The sequence below is a fragment of the Oryzias latipes genome, chromosome 13, assembly GCF_053564925.1.
Source record: "Oryzias latipes strain Hd-rR chromosome 13, Olatipes_Hd-rR_3.1".
NCBI lineage: Eukaryota > Metazoa > Chordata > Actinopteri > Beloniformes > Adrianichthyidae > Oryzias > Oryzias latipes.
Window position 1 is genome coordinate 5,449,598 of NC_136249.1, and position 16,491 is coordinate 5,466,088.

The 16,491-nt window shown below is 39.5% G+C and overlaps 1 protein-coding gene across 9 annotated transcripts in view; it reads right to left on the reverse strand.

Annotated features, from left to right (window-relative positions):
• The window catches only part of bcas3 (BCAS3 microtubule associated cell migration factor), a 335,083-nt gene extending 320,311 nt beyond the window's left edge, over positions 1–14,772 (reverse strand). For all 9 annotated transcript variants that reach the window (XM_011482979.3, XM_023961828.2, XM_078929751.1 and 6 more), the window contains exons 1-5: positions 14,638–14,772; positions 13,760–13,853; positions 13,403–13,457; positions 12,517–12,592; positions 6,204–6,310 (exon numbers count right to left, since the gene is read on the reverse strand). In XM_011482979.3, the coding sequence (XP_011481281.1) occupies positions 6,204–6,310; positions 12,517–12,592; positions 13,403–13,457; positions 13,760–13,830 (309 nt within the window). In that variant the 5' untranslated portion in view covers positions 13,831–13,853; positions 14,638–14,772. The remainder of the gene's footprint in view (positions 1–6,203; positions 6,311–12,516; positions 12,593–13,402; positions 13,458–13,759; positions 13,854–14,637) is intronic.
• Positions 14,773–16,491: the final 1,719 nt, after the last annotated feature.

The following is a 16,491-nucleotide window of genomic DNA, read 5'->3' on the forward strand; positions in this document are numbered from 1 at the left end:
ACCAAGAAGGGGATGGCCAGAGGTTAATGCGTAGAGTTATTGTGCTTTATCTCACAGATCATCCTCGCCTTACATGGCTCTGTATGACATCCTGTGTCATCAACAACATTCCCAGCATTATATTAATGGCAAAGGGTGTGCAATATGCTAAATTGCTTTTTCAAAGTTGGTTTTACATAGAGCCATTGGTTATATTTATTTTATCACGTTTTTTAATTTTTTTTCCCCCCTCAGGATCATGGTGTTCACCTCTCTATTTTAATCTCTCAAATGTAATGCCATAAGCTGTTAACAGATATGTGTCCAATGTTCACGAATGGATCCGCTCACTAATGGACTGGACATATTGGAGGGAGCAGGTGCTTCAGGACAGTAACAGGCTCACGGCTCTCCATAGCCACTACATACATTTTGCACATATTACATGGATAAAAATTGGTCATATGTGAATATACATGGAAAAGTGAGAAAAGTTGTGGTCTTTAAGAGTGTAGTAGCTAAAAAAGCCTAGAAACTGTTGAGCAAATTCTAGCACTTTGAGCTAGTGAGATGTGTGACGCCAGACCTGGCTAACGCACTAAGCAGGCTGCCGTTTACCTGCACAACGAAGAAAATAAGTCTTTCACTCCGATCAACTTTCCAATTAATTTGTTCCTCTATTATTGACATTACTGAAAACAGATTTGACTTCTTTTACTTCATTTCTCGCACCAGCGGTCAAAAACCTTTTCATCTGGCGGATGCACACATGTCTGAGGTCAGCTAATCTCAATGTCTAATAGACAGAAAAAATGACAACAGCGACACCCACATGACGTGTTACTCAATAGGGCTCCTACGAGACATTTTACAGATGTATCATAATTAGCCTTTGTGCTATCTAAGATGACCCCCCCCCTTACATTGACGTGTTCTCCCTACCATGACAAAGGTGGATAAAGGTGGAAAGATTTCATGTAATCCATGGACACCAGTGAAGATCATAAATCATTGAAGAAAAAAGGTTCAGAGCTCTGTCTAGTGGGTCTAGATGACCCAACTCCAAATGGTAAAGTGCCTAGGATAACACAAGTGTTATACCACGTTAAAAACCACAAAAAAAGTACAAATAAGCCACGCAAAGAACATGAAAATTAACGTAGAACATGAACTGTGCATGATTATTGCACTATTTACATGATTTTCATTAGAATATGAGTCTTTCTAAATTCAATGGACTGAATAAAGAACTAAATCACACAGCTGGATGAAGCTCGTCTGCTGGACTTTAAATATGTAGTTGTAGATTTAGATAAATAATTTCTTCTCTAAGAGTTCTGGTAAATCGCCTGTCCGTCCTGGGGGAGGATCCCTCCTTCATGTAAGCACTCCTGAGGTTTATTCGTTTTTTCCGGAATCCGTTTTTTTAGGAGTTTTTCCTTACCGCGAAGGGGGGGTCTAAGGGCAGGGATGCCAGTATAGCTTATTCAGTTTGTTAGTTCATTTTAGTATTTTACTATTGAATTCTATGTATGATCCTTTTGAGTTCATGTTTTACTTCGAAGCCCATGGAGACGACTGTTGTTGTGATTTTGGGCTATACAAATAAAATTGAATTGAATTGAATTGAATTGGAATGAACAATGATTTCAGAGACTGAAATCGTCTTGCAGAAGGCTGCGTTTTGGTTTAGAGCTGTATGATATTTAGTCATGTAGCGTGCTATCTTATAGAAGGTTGTACTTAAATAACTGAAAGCCTGATGAGAGCAAAGGATTTTATTTTTTTGCTTATGCGTGTCTGCAGTATTAGGTGCATATGTAACACCATTAAAAGCACATACAATCACATTGGCTGTGTAACAGGACAGTCCTTGAGAAATATGCCACAGAAAGGGATAACACAAAACAGGTTGATATGGAAAAGCCAGTCTTTTATTTGCAGTGTAACACATGAACAACTCCGGCTCCCTTCAGCTTTTCTTTCTTTCACAAAAGTCCATCCATCCGTCTTCGTAACCCACTGTATCCCTTTCAGGGTCACTGGGCTGCCAGAGCCTAACCTGGCTACTGTTGGATGAAGGCGGGGTTAACCCAAAACAGGTCGCCAGTCTTTTCAGTTAGAAGTAATCAAACCGAACAATTTGAAGTAATCAATCAACCTGTGAAGTCGGCGTGCCCAGAGAAAAACCCACACATGCAAGGGGAGAACATGCAGACTCCACGCAGAAGGGCTCCAGCTGGGATTTGAACCAGAGCCTTCTTGCTGTGAGGCGAGAGCGCCACTGTGGAGCCCTTCTTCTCTAAAGTGCAGCAGCTGTTTATGCTGTTGGCACAAACCATTTAATAATAAGATCCGTCCCACAAAAGCCCTTTTCTGACTCAACATAAAAATACATTACAATAAATATTTCATTTTTAATACAAATTTTTGAAGACAGCCCCATTAATACACAACCTGAACATTTGCCAAAACACCCTGGAGAAAACAAAACAGGCGAGTTCCAATTACACAGAAACAGAAAAGACTGTGTGGTTTACACACTCTGTGTCCAGCAGCTTCCATGTTTTCACAGGAAGTAACTGCTGAACCTGGACAGATCGAAGAAAAAAACCTGTACATAAATTACTTAAGACTGTGTGTAATTCATATATTATTAAATCATTACTTTTTAAAGTGTAAACATCCGATAAAGTGACTAAATCTATATAATCCTCAGTAACAAAGATCCTCTTTGTTAGAGTCTGGTATTTTTGTGGTGTATCTCACAACCTTTCATGGTGTTATCATGTGGAGTCTCACCAATTACAGCCCTCTTGGTACCAGAACAATGAAATTCTGCATGAATTGACACAGACCTAAAGAACTTTTACACCGCGGGGGCCTACATGGATCGGCTGCCATGGAGTGGAGATGGAACCACGGTGGCGCCTTTATCGTGCAATGGCTGCATAACTTCACATATGATTTTTCTCAAGCACATACACTGACAACCTGTTTCCAAGCATTTCATCTCAACACTTGAGGAGACTCACAATTACTCTCCGGCAGGGAGCCTCTTATCAGGCAACGGGGAATGACACCTCTTCAGTGTGAGCCAACAGTAATCTACATTGCCTTAACACCTCTGTCAGCATCGATGCCGCCAGTCCAAGTCCCCATCTCACAAGTGTCCCACTGTGTGTATATGTTCATGCACTGAGCCATTACATAGAGTGTTGGTTTAACAACTGTCCAAACCATTTTAAGGCCACTCAGGAGCTAAAAACAGAGACACCTCTGTTACTTACTTAGAGTCCTGTGAAAAAAAACACAACCCAGAAAAATACAGTGAACTTTAAAAACTGAAGGAAAACTATGAAAAGGCTAAGTATGTTATGTCATAAAGGTGCATCAGGGTAGCTGATGAACACAAAGGAGGTTCAGCGAATCCAAATCTTCACTGGGCATGTGTAGTACCAAAGAAACAGCTGCAGGATTGCTTTTCCCTTGATAACTGCAACGCATGCTGCTAGTTGCCACATCACACTGCTCTAATGTGTGTGATCATGGATAGGGTCAAAGTGTGCCCTTCCACCCGCCGCCAGTGGATGTTTATAAAAAGCCTGATTAAGGACTCTGAACTTTACAGATCTTACAGGATGCATGGGAAGTTTGCATGTTTCAGTGACAACCTCTACATGAAAGGCGATACTTGGTGAAAGAAATCTCAGTACCATTGTGGGCTATGTGTGAAGTAAGAGAGCTGACAAAATCGTCTAATGATTTTCCAAGAAACTCGCCCCTGCCCTAAGATGAATGCCTTTCAACAAGAATGTAGAAAAAAAGAGGCACAAGACGATAAGATACAGTACCTATAAAGTAGTTCTTGACTGTTGTAGAGACTTGTGGTACCACTTCTACATTTGAAATATAAAATATTCAAAACATACTTTATTGATCGGAAAGAGTATCAAAAGAAGAAAAACATTTCTTGAATCTCAAAAGGATGGGACTGTTATGCTTTGAGTTACCATCATAATCACAAGTGCCCGGAAAAAGACCCACGGTCCATGTTTCTTCCCTGATGTACACAACACATCCATTGGCGTGGTAACTCATCATAACACACGTCAGAAATGTAGCAAAAACTCCCCCAAAATCCTCAAAGCTGCACAGGATTAAAACCAGTGTTAAAAGGTCTTCCAAAAATAATCACTCTGTTGAAACAAACAAGACAAACCCAGGAAAACAAAACACAACATTTGCTGACTTTTGTACCACTTTAAACTGTTAGTCATAATCTACATCGACGGGGGAAAACCCCCAATACCCCAACAAACTTAAACTGAACCCTGGCGAAACTTATCAAGTTATATGAATATTTCATTAATTCTCATTATAATGTTTTGCATTGGTCATTTATTGATATTTCATGACATTTCATTTATTTCCTATTGATATTTCCATGCAAGATGTTGGTCTATTTTGCTATATTGCCACTCTAATTCTACCATCTTCTGAACCTAACCAATTCAAGCTAACAGGACTGCTGGAGCCAACCCAGCTACTGTTGGAAGGCCAAAGCGTGGTTCACCCTAAATGCATCGCCACACACCTAGGGGCGATTTGGTAATACCAATTAACCTATGAAGCATGTTTTTGGACTGTGGGAGGAAGTCCGAGTGCCCAGAGAAAACTCACGCATGCAAGGGGAGAACATGGAAACTCCACAGAAAAGGACCCAGCTGGAATTTGAACCAGGGCATGTGAGGGCGCTTTGAGGCGCTGCACTACCCCACCGTGCATTCTAATACCCTCCATTTCAATTCTTACAGTTTCTACTATCAAGCAGCTTTCAGCAATCGGAAAGATGCTGGTGAGCGCAAGATATAACAAAGCTGGGAGCACTTAGAAAATGAATGTGTGTCAGACAAAATGTGGTGCATTCAGATAATGGCTCAACTGTCTGGGCAGAGTATAGAATCATTTTAACCAGCAAACAATTCAATAAGAAATATGAATACATGTATTTATAGTCTCTCAATGTTTTAAAATTCTGTATTTGAATTTTCCTCTGTCATAAGTGTATACTACGAAGGTAAAGTTGCTACAATACACTAAGAAAGCCATTAATATAAAGATAACCAAAACAAAAACAATAAAACAGTCAAAGTTTCAGGACAAATTTGAGGAATTAGAAGATCTATTTTCTGACTGGCATTCATTACGTATTATTGCAGTTTTTCTTTAACTTTGATGATATAACTGTACTGACATCTCTCAGTGGAAGTGAATACGTTGCCTGATCAACACTACCACCTTGTGGAAGAAGGTGGCACTACAAACATTGTTTTATCTAAAAATCTGGATAGATCCGGCTCAAAGTTGTCCAAAAACAAAACATTTTATAAGGAACAATGTCTTGTAGACCATTCACCTTTTCCACTTTCAAGCAAATAATCAAACTATTAGATATTCGTTATGTTTGATGGAAAAAAAAACTGTGTTGTAAGTTTACTGTCAGTATAAATGCAAATATGTCTATTTATGATAAGGAGTAATTGTAACGTCAAAATAGCATCATCTCCTAACAACTTAAACAGATTTAATATACTATTTTTTATGTCTTTTTTCCTCGTTTTTATTGCTGAAATTGTTTGGAATACAACAAGCACTCACGTATGAATCCTTTTTCCTGAATTAAGAAATGTTTTAATTGCTGGAAGAAGAATTCATTCACCATGAGTCCACCTTAAGTTACGTTGGAAGCTTTTTTGAAACTATTTTTATCAGGGAACACTTGGCTGATGTCCTAACAGGTCCAGACATGCTGTTTACGAATCTACTCAAAAAACTGATATATTTCAAGAGGCAGAGCAAAGTAAACAAAAGAGAAAAAAACATTATGCCTCACATACGAGACCATCTGAAACGTAGTTTGCTGATGAAAACACAAGGTAAAAAACTGTTCTTTAAATTTCCCCTTTTAATTAAACATGTAATGACTCTAAAAGTGTAAAACATTGAAAGATTGAAACACAATGAGCCTAAGAACTAAAGAAAGCAGTTACTTTAGTGGACATTCACTTTTGGGTTACTTAATAAAGAGCACAAGAAAAAAAACAGGAAACCATTTATCTATGGTGAACCTATAGAGATAAAATGTATTTTTATGCATTTACTTACAAACAAACACACACACACAAACTATTCAAACATCAAAAAAGAAAGAAAAGACTTACAGATAGGCTCCAGATCTGCATCCCGTCCGAATAACCAATCATGAGGCAAAGGGGGGGGTCTGAGGTGCCACCATGCATCTCTATGAACTCCGGGTTTCGAGCAGTGTCTACATGCAGAGAATGTTCAGTCACAAACAGTTCTGTATGAAGTACACCAAAAAAGGTAACACAAAGAGCTATCAGCAATAAAAAGCGGTAACAAGAAAACAGTTGCTATAAATATATTGCTGCTGCATGTATTGTTCTGTCCCTCTCATTTCCATGCTTTTTTTAATTTGACATCTTTAAGGTTGTTTTTCCCGAATCCTAGACAGTAATTCCGTAACATCAAAAGTTTAAAGTGATGATCAATAAACTATTTTTTTTATGTTTCTAGATGCAGATGTTACTATTAAACAAATAGGATCTCTGCATGACTTTTTAAAGTTATAAAACCGATATTTAGTATTTTCTGAGCGCTGGCAGCTACGCACTAACGTAGATGACGTCATCAAGTGGTGGTAACGTCCGGATTTGAAGTCGCTATATTTCTATATTTCTTTGCTTGGAGGGATAAATGTAGGAGGTAAGGAGAAGCTGGAGGGGTGGGGAATGAATTTGGATTCAGCCTATGTGGTCCATGTCTATCAGCAGGAAAAATAAATAAAAAGACAACTAAATATGATTGACAAACTGCAAAATCTTTTCAGCAAATTTTTGTGAATGCCATTTAAAACGGCCACATAAAAGTGACATGCAATATTATATAGTAACATGTATTTAATAATAGATAAATATGATAATATAATAAACTACCTTGTTCATCATTGTTTGATTGTTGTAATGTAAAACTATATTTGAAAATATTACTTTTGAAAGAAGAAGAACATCATAGAGTTTCTACATTTCCTTTAATGGATTTTAATTCCCACATCTACATATGGTAATTGGATCTTCCCCTCTCCATCTAGCTTTTGCGTGTCACTCTGAGGCCTTAAGCAGAGACAACTGTCGATTGTAACCAGCTCTCCGACTGACTGGACTGTCCTGTCAAACAACATGAACCTTGATTTTCCTCCTGGTCAAAAACAAACCCAATAGCCACGGACACATCCACATTTGCACCAATCCGTCTTGATCAGGTTCCACGAATTTACAAAACGGAGCCCTCAGCCATCTTCATCTGATGACTAGGTTATGCTCAGCCACAAGCTGATTATCTATATATTATATGTTAGTTATATACAGAATTAACAAAGATTGTCCTAAGGCACCACACAAATCAAAAAACAAAAGAAAAATTACAATTTTATATTTCAAATCGTTTAAACTAGTTTAAAATTGTTATGTGGACCAGTGAGGCTAATTTGCCTTAACTGTGTTTTGATTATATCTTATTTACACCAAGGCCCAGTATTTCATAACTTTGGATCAGGATTAAAGTGATCCAAATGACCAAATCCTCTGATCCGACTCCGGGGATCAGACATTTTCATCTTGGTATTTCAAAACTTAGCTGGATCACAACAAATCACCTAGATCCACTTGAATGGGGATTTTGGGATGACCCGAAAGAATCAGAAAGATGAGAGAACATGGAAAAAGGCAGAGCTTTCTCCCGGATCAAGAAGAGCCTATAAATAAGAAGTGCTAACCATGAGAATGTAGTTTCTTTAAGAGCATGAAAAAAATCAAACTTTTCGTGCTTCTGCTCAATCGATCTGGCTGATTCAGCAGGAGACTCCCTTTTTTTTTAAACATACTAACAAAACCTCCCTTTAATTCTTCTCTGCTTCTTTCCAGGTGCATTTCTGTCTGGTTTATTTAAAGATGTGACCGTGCAGTAAACCGACACATTTAAATGTTTTCTCGTCGCCGGTCTGAGGCTGTGGAGCATGAGAGACCTGCTTCTCTGCAGGAGTTCATGTGTTCGATTACACTTATTTAAATGTTGAGCCGATGTACAGTAAGTGTGTGAACTGATGAGTCTCTACTGTACTTCGTATTTGCCTTTTCCACATTTTAACACCTTAAACAAAACGTGAAATGTTCAACAACTCCTCAGACAAGAGTGGAGCCCTTTGACTCATGAACTTCTAAAACAGGATTCTGGATTTTGTCTCTGTTTTGAGTGTCCTCTGAGGTTAAGCTGCTTTTCTGTTAATAGATGTATGTGTCTGTATTGTTGATCTCAGTATTGAGATAATCTACAAATTTAATTTCTAATAAAAAGATGAAAAATTCAAATTGTCTTTTCTGATTAAAGAAAATGAACCATTGTCAAACAAGAAGTAAAAATAAGTCACTTACTATCAGCAGTTTAATGATGAATGAGCTGCATGATTTTCTTTCTTTTGAGAAAGCATGTTGAAATTTTACCAGTATTCAACAATTGCAGCACAAAATTTTAGCAGTGCATCTTTTTCTTGCAACTTTCATATTTTTTTTGTTTTTGGGAGGGGGGGGTAAAGGAGAAACAGGTACTAGATCAGCCTCCTATCCTGCTCTCAGCTGGGATCAGAATAATTCTCATTTTCAGAATCAAACGTATCCAGGAATCTATCCAGGTTGAAAATCATGTTTTTTGAGTTTTTGACTTGTACGTGTGGCATTTTCTTTATAAAAGACAACAAATGTCATAAAAAATCCATTTCATTTTTGGATTTACGAGTTTTTTTCCTTTTAAATCGCTGTCAATCAAAGTGCTGCAAATACACTCGGTTTGAATTAACGAGTTGTTGTGATGTCACAACGGCCCAGGAGCGCATGTGCAATGCACAAGCTCCCCGATCTGCCCTGTCCGCTGTGCACATCAGCTCAGGTGGCACATTGCTGCATTCCCCGCACGTATACCAAGTGTGTCCCAGGCGGGATTTTGTTGTTGGCCACACGTTCAAATCCCAAATGTGTTCTCCACATTGCTGTTCTCTCTCTAACTTTGAAGGCTTGCTGTCCAGTATTACCCAGAGAGGGTAAAAATAAAAACAAGGATAAAATTAGGGGATAGGAGAAATATCCTAAAGTTCTGGAGGGCAGAGCACGGCTCCCCATCCCGCATCGGATCTGTGTCTGGCCGCCAGCTCACCTCCCGGGAGCCGGCATAGTGATCGGCTCCATCTCCATCTCCAGCTCCATCCGCCCTGCCACAGTCTGTCCAGGGTGTTCCCGCCTCCACCCAACAGTAGCTGGGACGGGTACTGTTGGGCAACTGTTGATACTATTGCACTGCACCCGCCACTCAAATCGCGCCGCTGAATCGCTTTCACTGTGAGCGCAGTTTAACCGTAACCTGTGATCCTAAACTTAACCCTAAACTTAAAAAAGCTCAGCACTGGCCGCACATATTTTGAAAATAACGTGTAAATGGCCACTATTTTTATGGCAATTCATTCTATTTGCTGTGAAATGTGATTCAACAATCTGCTTGTGCATCAAATCAGTTCTGAGCCACAGCCAGTGCTGCTGCAATGTAGCCTAAATTATAATGTCATTCAAAGCATTTTTCATGGACTAATTAAAGTTATTTTTTATGTGTCATTTTATCAAACAGTTGGGTCTGGTACACATATTTTTTTTGTTATTCTATACATTGTTCACAAAGTGTTGATTTGGAACCAAAAATATATCAATTTTCACAGTTTCTTTATAACTAAAGAGAAACTTTTGAGAATAGAGAGTGTTGGTCAGTGTCTCTTGTGCCCCCCCCCCCCCCCCCCTTGTGTCAAGCTCTTCACTCATGCAAGACAGATATCATTATCAGAAAGGGCGGAGCTACCCAACTCAGCACCAATGGCCACGCCCATGTAGAGGGGATTTTGGAAAGAGGGACTTCAGATAAACAGGAAATATGACTTTTTAAGACATTTAGGTTGTGAGATTTTGGTTAAAAACTTCATAATCATCACAATCTTCATAAGAACTAGGGTTGTGCCGATGGACGATATCATCGTCCATCGTGATGGGTGACTGACATCCCGATGGAGAGACCACCATCGTGATGCCACGCCCCCGCCATGTTGCGCGTCGACACCATAAGCCGCGGTTACCTGTACAAAATATCTTGATGGGATCAATGGTCAGATTAGAATCCAACCGTGTAGATGGGCCCAGAAAAATGTGTTCAGAATATAAAAACGTTCACTAAGGTCACAATTTCGGTAGGAATAAATCATTCGCACATGCGCAGTTTGAAAACCGGAAGGGGATACAACTTCCGCCGAGCGTTTTTTTTCCCAAACTTTATTGAATGTAACAATTCAATACAAAACGATAACAGCACCGAGCGGCTATATATATTGACATGTCAGCTCGGTAATATATGAGACGGTCTTCTAAACGTGCTTTTAATAATGTTACGGTTATTATGAAACACCTGTTCGCTCATCATTTGAATTTTAATCCGTGTGGTCAGTGCTTTTTCTGAACGGAGACAGGATTAGCAGTATGCTAACACGGGCTAACACATTAGCTTTGGGTGGCGCTGCACGTAAACATGTAAGAATAACATCAGCCTTTATTTAGTCGGGACACGACTGGAAACACAAATCCACGTGATTGTTTGAATGTTTTCTAAGGACTGAGCGACATTTCTGCTTTGAAGCTCAAACCGCTGTGTGTGTGTGCTGACGATCCGAGCTGTGCTCAGACACACACTTTTAGACCCGGTTCTGAGTTCGGTTGCTTGTACCCCTAGAGCTGCGGGACGGATCGCAGTCTTAAATCTCCCACACATACCGCTCATGTACCCCACCCCCCCCCCCCCCCCCCCTTCCCATCAAACACAAAGCTTTAAGTCCGCGCTCCGCCGGTCCACTTCACTAATTAAGTGCGGGAGCGACTACACTAATTTTCTATTTTGCTTGTTACTTTTTCTGTTAAAGTCACTTCCCTCAGTTTATACTGGATCATCGCGGATTAACCATTAGTTGGGAAATAAAATGAAAAGAGCAAAATAACGAATAGCAGTTATATAAGTATGAAAAATGTAAAAATACCCCCCCCCCCCCCCCCCCCCCCCCCCCGACGATGTCATCGTCCATCCCGATGGTTGACAGCAAACATCGTCAACGCCAAATTAGGGGACATCGCCCAACCCTACTGGGAACATTTTTGCTTTTAACAAATTGTCATAAGGGGACTTTAAAAAAGGATCATGTATGCAGTCAAGTATCACTTGGTGGAAAAAAATGATTTAAGGATTGCCAGACAAGCTTTTGTATGAGGCTAGTCATGAAAACCCAAAGGTCAAATTCTCTTCCCCTGGTTAATCAGGAGACATCCAGCAGTGCACTGGTTCTGGGATGTTCACACAAACTGACAAGGAGCTGAAGACTTCTGCAAAGTTCACACCAAACATGGTTCACACGTCAAATTCACATCCGCTGAATCTCTTTTGACTCGTGTCAAATTTAATTGCTCGACACTTGGCCAAAACTGTTTTCATAAACTTGACACTGCTGACGTGTGGAAGGAGCTACCGTCAGTCAATTTGTTTTGCCTCATCGGTACACGCGAGCATTGACTGCAGCTCACATAGTCAATGCACAAAACGAGGATGATGTTGAGAGAGCGGTACTTCCGTCTCTCTGTGACCCAGTTTGACCACCAGGTGGGAAAAGATGTAAAAAAAAAAAAAAAAAAATCAAATTAGTGGACCTCTATATTATTGTTTCCACACAAATAAGAATAGAATAATAATGTTCGGGTGGAGCGCTTACAGCTTCTCCTGATGGTTTTCACTTCGCTCGCTGATCATATCACGAACACGTCATGGGCCAAAGCTGAATTCCTGGATGATTTACGGAACGCAAAATGGATTTACCTGCGCTTTTCCAGATGCTAAAAGCCCTTCCATTGTGTCCATTATTCATTCACACTTGGTGATGAAAAGTGGCTGCCAGTTAGCGCCTACGGTTGTATAAATGGACACCGGGATCATTCACAGAGGTAGGGAGGGGCTTGCCCAAGGGCCCTCACTGGGTGATGTTAATTGCTCGCCATTGATATGTTATCATTGTTGATTCCCCTCCGGGAATCGAACCCTGGATTCCTGCGTGGTAGCCTTTCACCTTACCAACCGAGCTACCCAGCCAGGAAACATTGTGTTGCGCTGCCGCCACACAGCCATAACATGCCAACCTTTGATCACGTCTGTATGTTATCTTAGCATTGAAAATGGACATGAACCACGTTTGTTGCGAACGTAGCTTTATCCTCATGTAACGGGCAGCACAGTCTCCAGCATGTATGATGTGATGGCTAGTTCCTTTTTGTGGTGTGGCTGATCCCTGGACACGTTAGAGGGCTTGTCCACTCCGGCTTATTTAACACTTACCATTGATGTCAGCTTTCTCAAACCGAATCCAAATGATTTTCTCTTTCTCATCAGAGGGTACAGCACCAGTATAGGCCTACAAAAGGAAGAAATACACGTTTTCATTTTATTTATTAGCCATATAACAACAAAAACTGAATGATATACTGTGATCCAGTGAACTCTTCTATAGGTTAGAGAGGATAGACAATGGAAGAGTTCAAAGTCATAGTCTTTGCATGTTTTTAAAATGGACAAACACTGATATTAGATTATTATTTCTCAGTATATGAAACACCTTTGTGAGATTTAAAGAAGCCAGGTGTGATACTTTCCACCTTGTAACATCCCATTGTAAGCAGTACAAGCTTTACAAAGAACTACATTGTAGGCTCTGTCATTGGTTAGTATTCATAAATACACCAGAGATGGTAAGGAGATGGAAATGCAGGCTTTCTGCTTTAGTAAAGTTGGAAAATCTACCACAGAAAGTGGGGAAAATGGTTTCAATCACGTCAAAGTCTAGACATCAACCCAACAAATCTGTGGTGGGACCTGAAGAGAGCAGAGCGTAAATTAATGACTGCAAATGTTCAAAAACTGAGGCATAGTTCCAGAAGGAAGCTTAAGAAAGATGCTTAACATTGGTGTCCAAAATGCATGAGTAATACAGACAATTATGCAAAGCTGTATTTGCCAAAAGCTGCTAATAATAGGATGTTTATTTTTTACACTTGTAGTACCCAAACCTGACATTTTCCAGGCTGCAGACTGTTATTCTCATGTAGGTGACTGTAAGCAAATTATATCCTAATTCATGTTAGTACAACCCACAATCCTAAACATGCCTTACACTTAATATAAGTGTATTAGTGAATGAATAACAATAGTAGTATTTGTGTATTACCTGTGGGACAACATCCTGTAAAAAGGTCACAACACTTTCCATGTACGACTGTTCCCTGTCAAAAAAAGGAAAATTAATCTGGCAGGTGTCCCAAAAACCAGTCTCACTCCTGGATTTGTAAGGAAAGAAAACCAAATTCAAATGTCTGTGTCTCATTATCAAGCCCCTGCAGTGCTAATGCTTTAAAGCTGATGCGTTTGAGCAACAAACAGATGCATGGCCTATTATACATAAAACAAGACACACAAACACTCCAGATTAAAGTTAAATATAATGAACTCTGGTTGAAGACAAACATCAGTGGAGCCACTGCAACAAAATGGCATGGATTTCTAGATAACAAAAGTTTCTTCTTACGTTGCAGCTTGTGCTCGCACCAAAACTCCTCCAGCACAGCGACTCGGTCTGCGTGGAGAGTCCGATGCCATCTCTGTGGCTTCTTTTCTTTATTCTGAAAAGCCAGAAAGGAATCATAAGGAGGATTCAAACAACTCCAGAAAGATGTCATGGTTTGTACCTAATATTCAACTCAAGAAACTCTAAGTTCTGTGACAGATCTTTTCAGAGAAGCAACCTTTTTAGAAGCACTAACCACATTTCTGCCTTAAAACACGATAGCATTTGTAAGCCTCTGAAATGTTTTCATGATAAAGTATAGATATCTATACATGGTTGCTTTTATTTAATAGCTGGGAGACTCAAAAACCATGTTCTGCTAGCAAAGAGCCTTTGTTTACTGCATTTAGGATGGAAGTCAAATACAACTGGTTATTGCCAATCAACACTTGCGTTCTGTCCTATTATTATTATCATTATTATTACCTAATCTTCGACAGACGTTCATGTGGAAACAATCAAAAGTTAACCAAAACAAAGACACGTCGTATCGTGTGACGTGGATGACGTTGCTGTCATCCACTGAGTGAGACAGCGTCTCCACTACTGGACGAAAGTCCTGACATGCCTGTTTTTTTTGTTTGTTTTTTTTTACCCCCAAAACGCTTCCGGAACTAAGCCTCTCCAAACCTACACTTTCGGCAGCTCGAGCACCAACCCGGGCATCTGTCAGCTGAAAACACCCAGCTGCTGGCAGCAGAGAGACAGACAGGACCCAGCAGCTAACTAACCAACAGACCCAGCTAGCTACAGCTAGCTTCCAAACGCACCGCTGCTTATTCAACAACATCACTGCAAACCTGTCGTTCGACATTTACGAATGTGTCAGACGGCAATACCTTTAGAAAATGAAGCGGTTCTCGGTTTGGACTGTTGTCCGCTGGAAGAGCTGCCAGTACAAAACCTAAACATGCACTGTATTTGCGGAACTGTGTTGTGAGTAGACAGCCAATCAGAGAACAGCAACAACCTCGTCAATCCAATCAAAATGCTGAGAGGGTGTGACGATTTCATTTCGTCTGGATACATATATTTTTAAGTTGAAACAATAAAAAATAAAATAAATAAAAATAACAGACAGTGTATGAAGTTTAAAGGAGGATTAAAAAAATCTTTCTGGTACAGGTGAAGAGATTTAAATGTCTGATGGTTTTACAGAGATTGATCTACCGTAAGTAGATTTATCATTGTCAGGTACAGTGTTTATGCTTTTCTTAATTTCAGAACAAATAAATTAAGATCCAAACCTTTTTTGTATACATTATTATAAGAAAGCAGTTCATTCTTGCAACCTTATTGTTTGACAGTGTTATCAGATAACTATTTAAAACACAAAACAATATTCCATCGGTTATCGTCTGTTACTTTAACCATCATAAGCCATGAAAGACTGCAGACTTATTAGTTTCTACTGACATTGCACATGGAAGATATAACCATCTCCTCATTTTGTAATTTCTCTTGCACAAAATTGGAAAATAATCATTGTTTTTATAATTCTTGACTCTATGAATGGAACACTTTTCCTCAGGTCAGGTAACTTTAAGTGGTTTGCTTTGGCTCAGCTTTTTCTTTGAATCTCACTTGTAAACTGCTTTTCCAAAATGACTTCATAAATGGTAAATAGCATATACTGATGTCGTAATTTTCACCTTACTTGATGGTCCAAAGGGCCTCACATTCACCCATGTGCACACATACCTTTACACACTGATGGCAGCTCTGCTCCCTAACACTGGTGCCAACCTCCCACCAGAGGCAAAGTGGGGTTCAGTGTCTTGATCAAGGGTCAACCGCCCTACCGCTGCACCACGGCCGCCCCAAAAGGAACTGGACTGTTTTTCAGTGGTATACAGTAGTATTGTCACTGAAAATATTTAATATTTAAATATTTCTATAAATTATTTTCCCCTTTTTTAAGGTTACAGAGTCTGAAGAAAGAGAGGACAAGCACAGCATCCAATTTACTAGATCTCCAGTCAATGATAGTTTGGTTACACTCATCTGACCTAAATCAGACAGAGAATTGAAAGCATAAAAAGAAAAATGCCAGACACATATGACGGTGTATTTCATAATGCACCAAATTGCTAGAGGAAGCTCTTTACCATGAGTCCTTGACAAACAGGTTCAACAGTTTTTATATCAGAATCAAAATCATGTATAATATAATTATGTATATTTCTTTCTGGTTTTAAGTAATAAGTTTTCATTAGCTGTAAGTTCAATGTCTAAGAAGTATAACTAATATTTTTCATGTAATAATTGTACATAAAAGTTGATTTTAACGTTGTTGTTTTTTTGACATTTTGTTATATACAGTTGGACCAATATACATATAATTAGTATAAAGAAATAAACATAAAATTAAACTTACAAAAAGTCATGAAAAAGCTCCCATGCTAAAAGTGAAACATCCATAAGTTGAAAACTTTGTCACGTGTTCCCGTAAAGGTCAACATCCATACAGGTGCTGCTAGTTTCTGGGTTGTCAGGGCCCATACAGGGTTGTAGAGAGCAGGGGCTGCATCTTAACAGAAGCGCAGGTTCAGGTCTTGCTGTTCCCTTCAGGCGTAACCCTTGTGCTATCCTAGGCATGTGAACATTGGGTGTGGGGTCATCTAGACCCACTAGACAGTGCTCTGAACCTTTTTCCTTCAATGATTTGTGATCTTCACTGGTGTCCATGGATT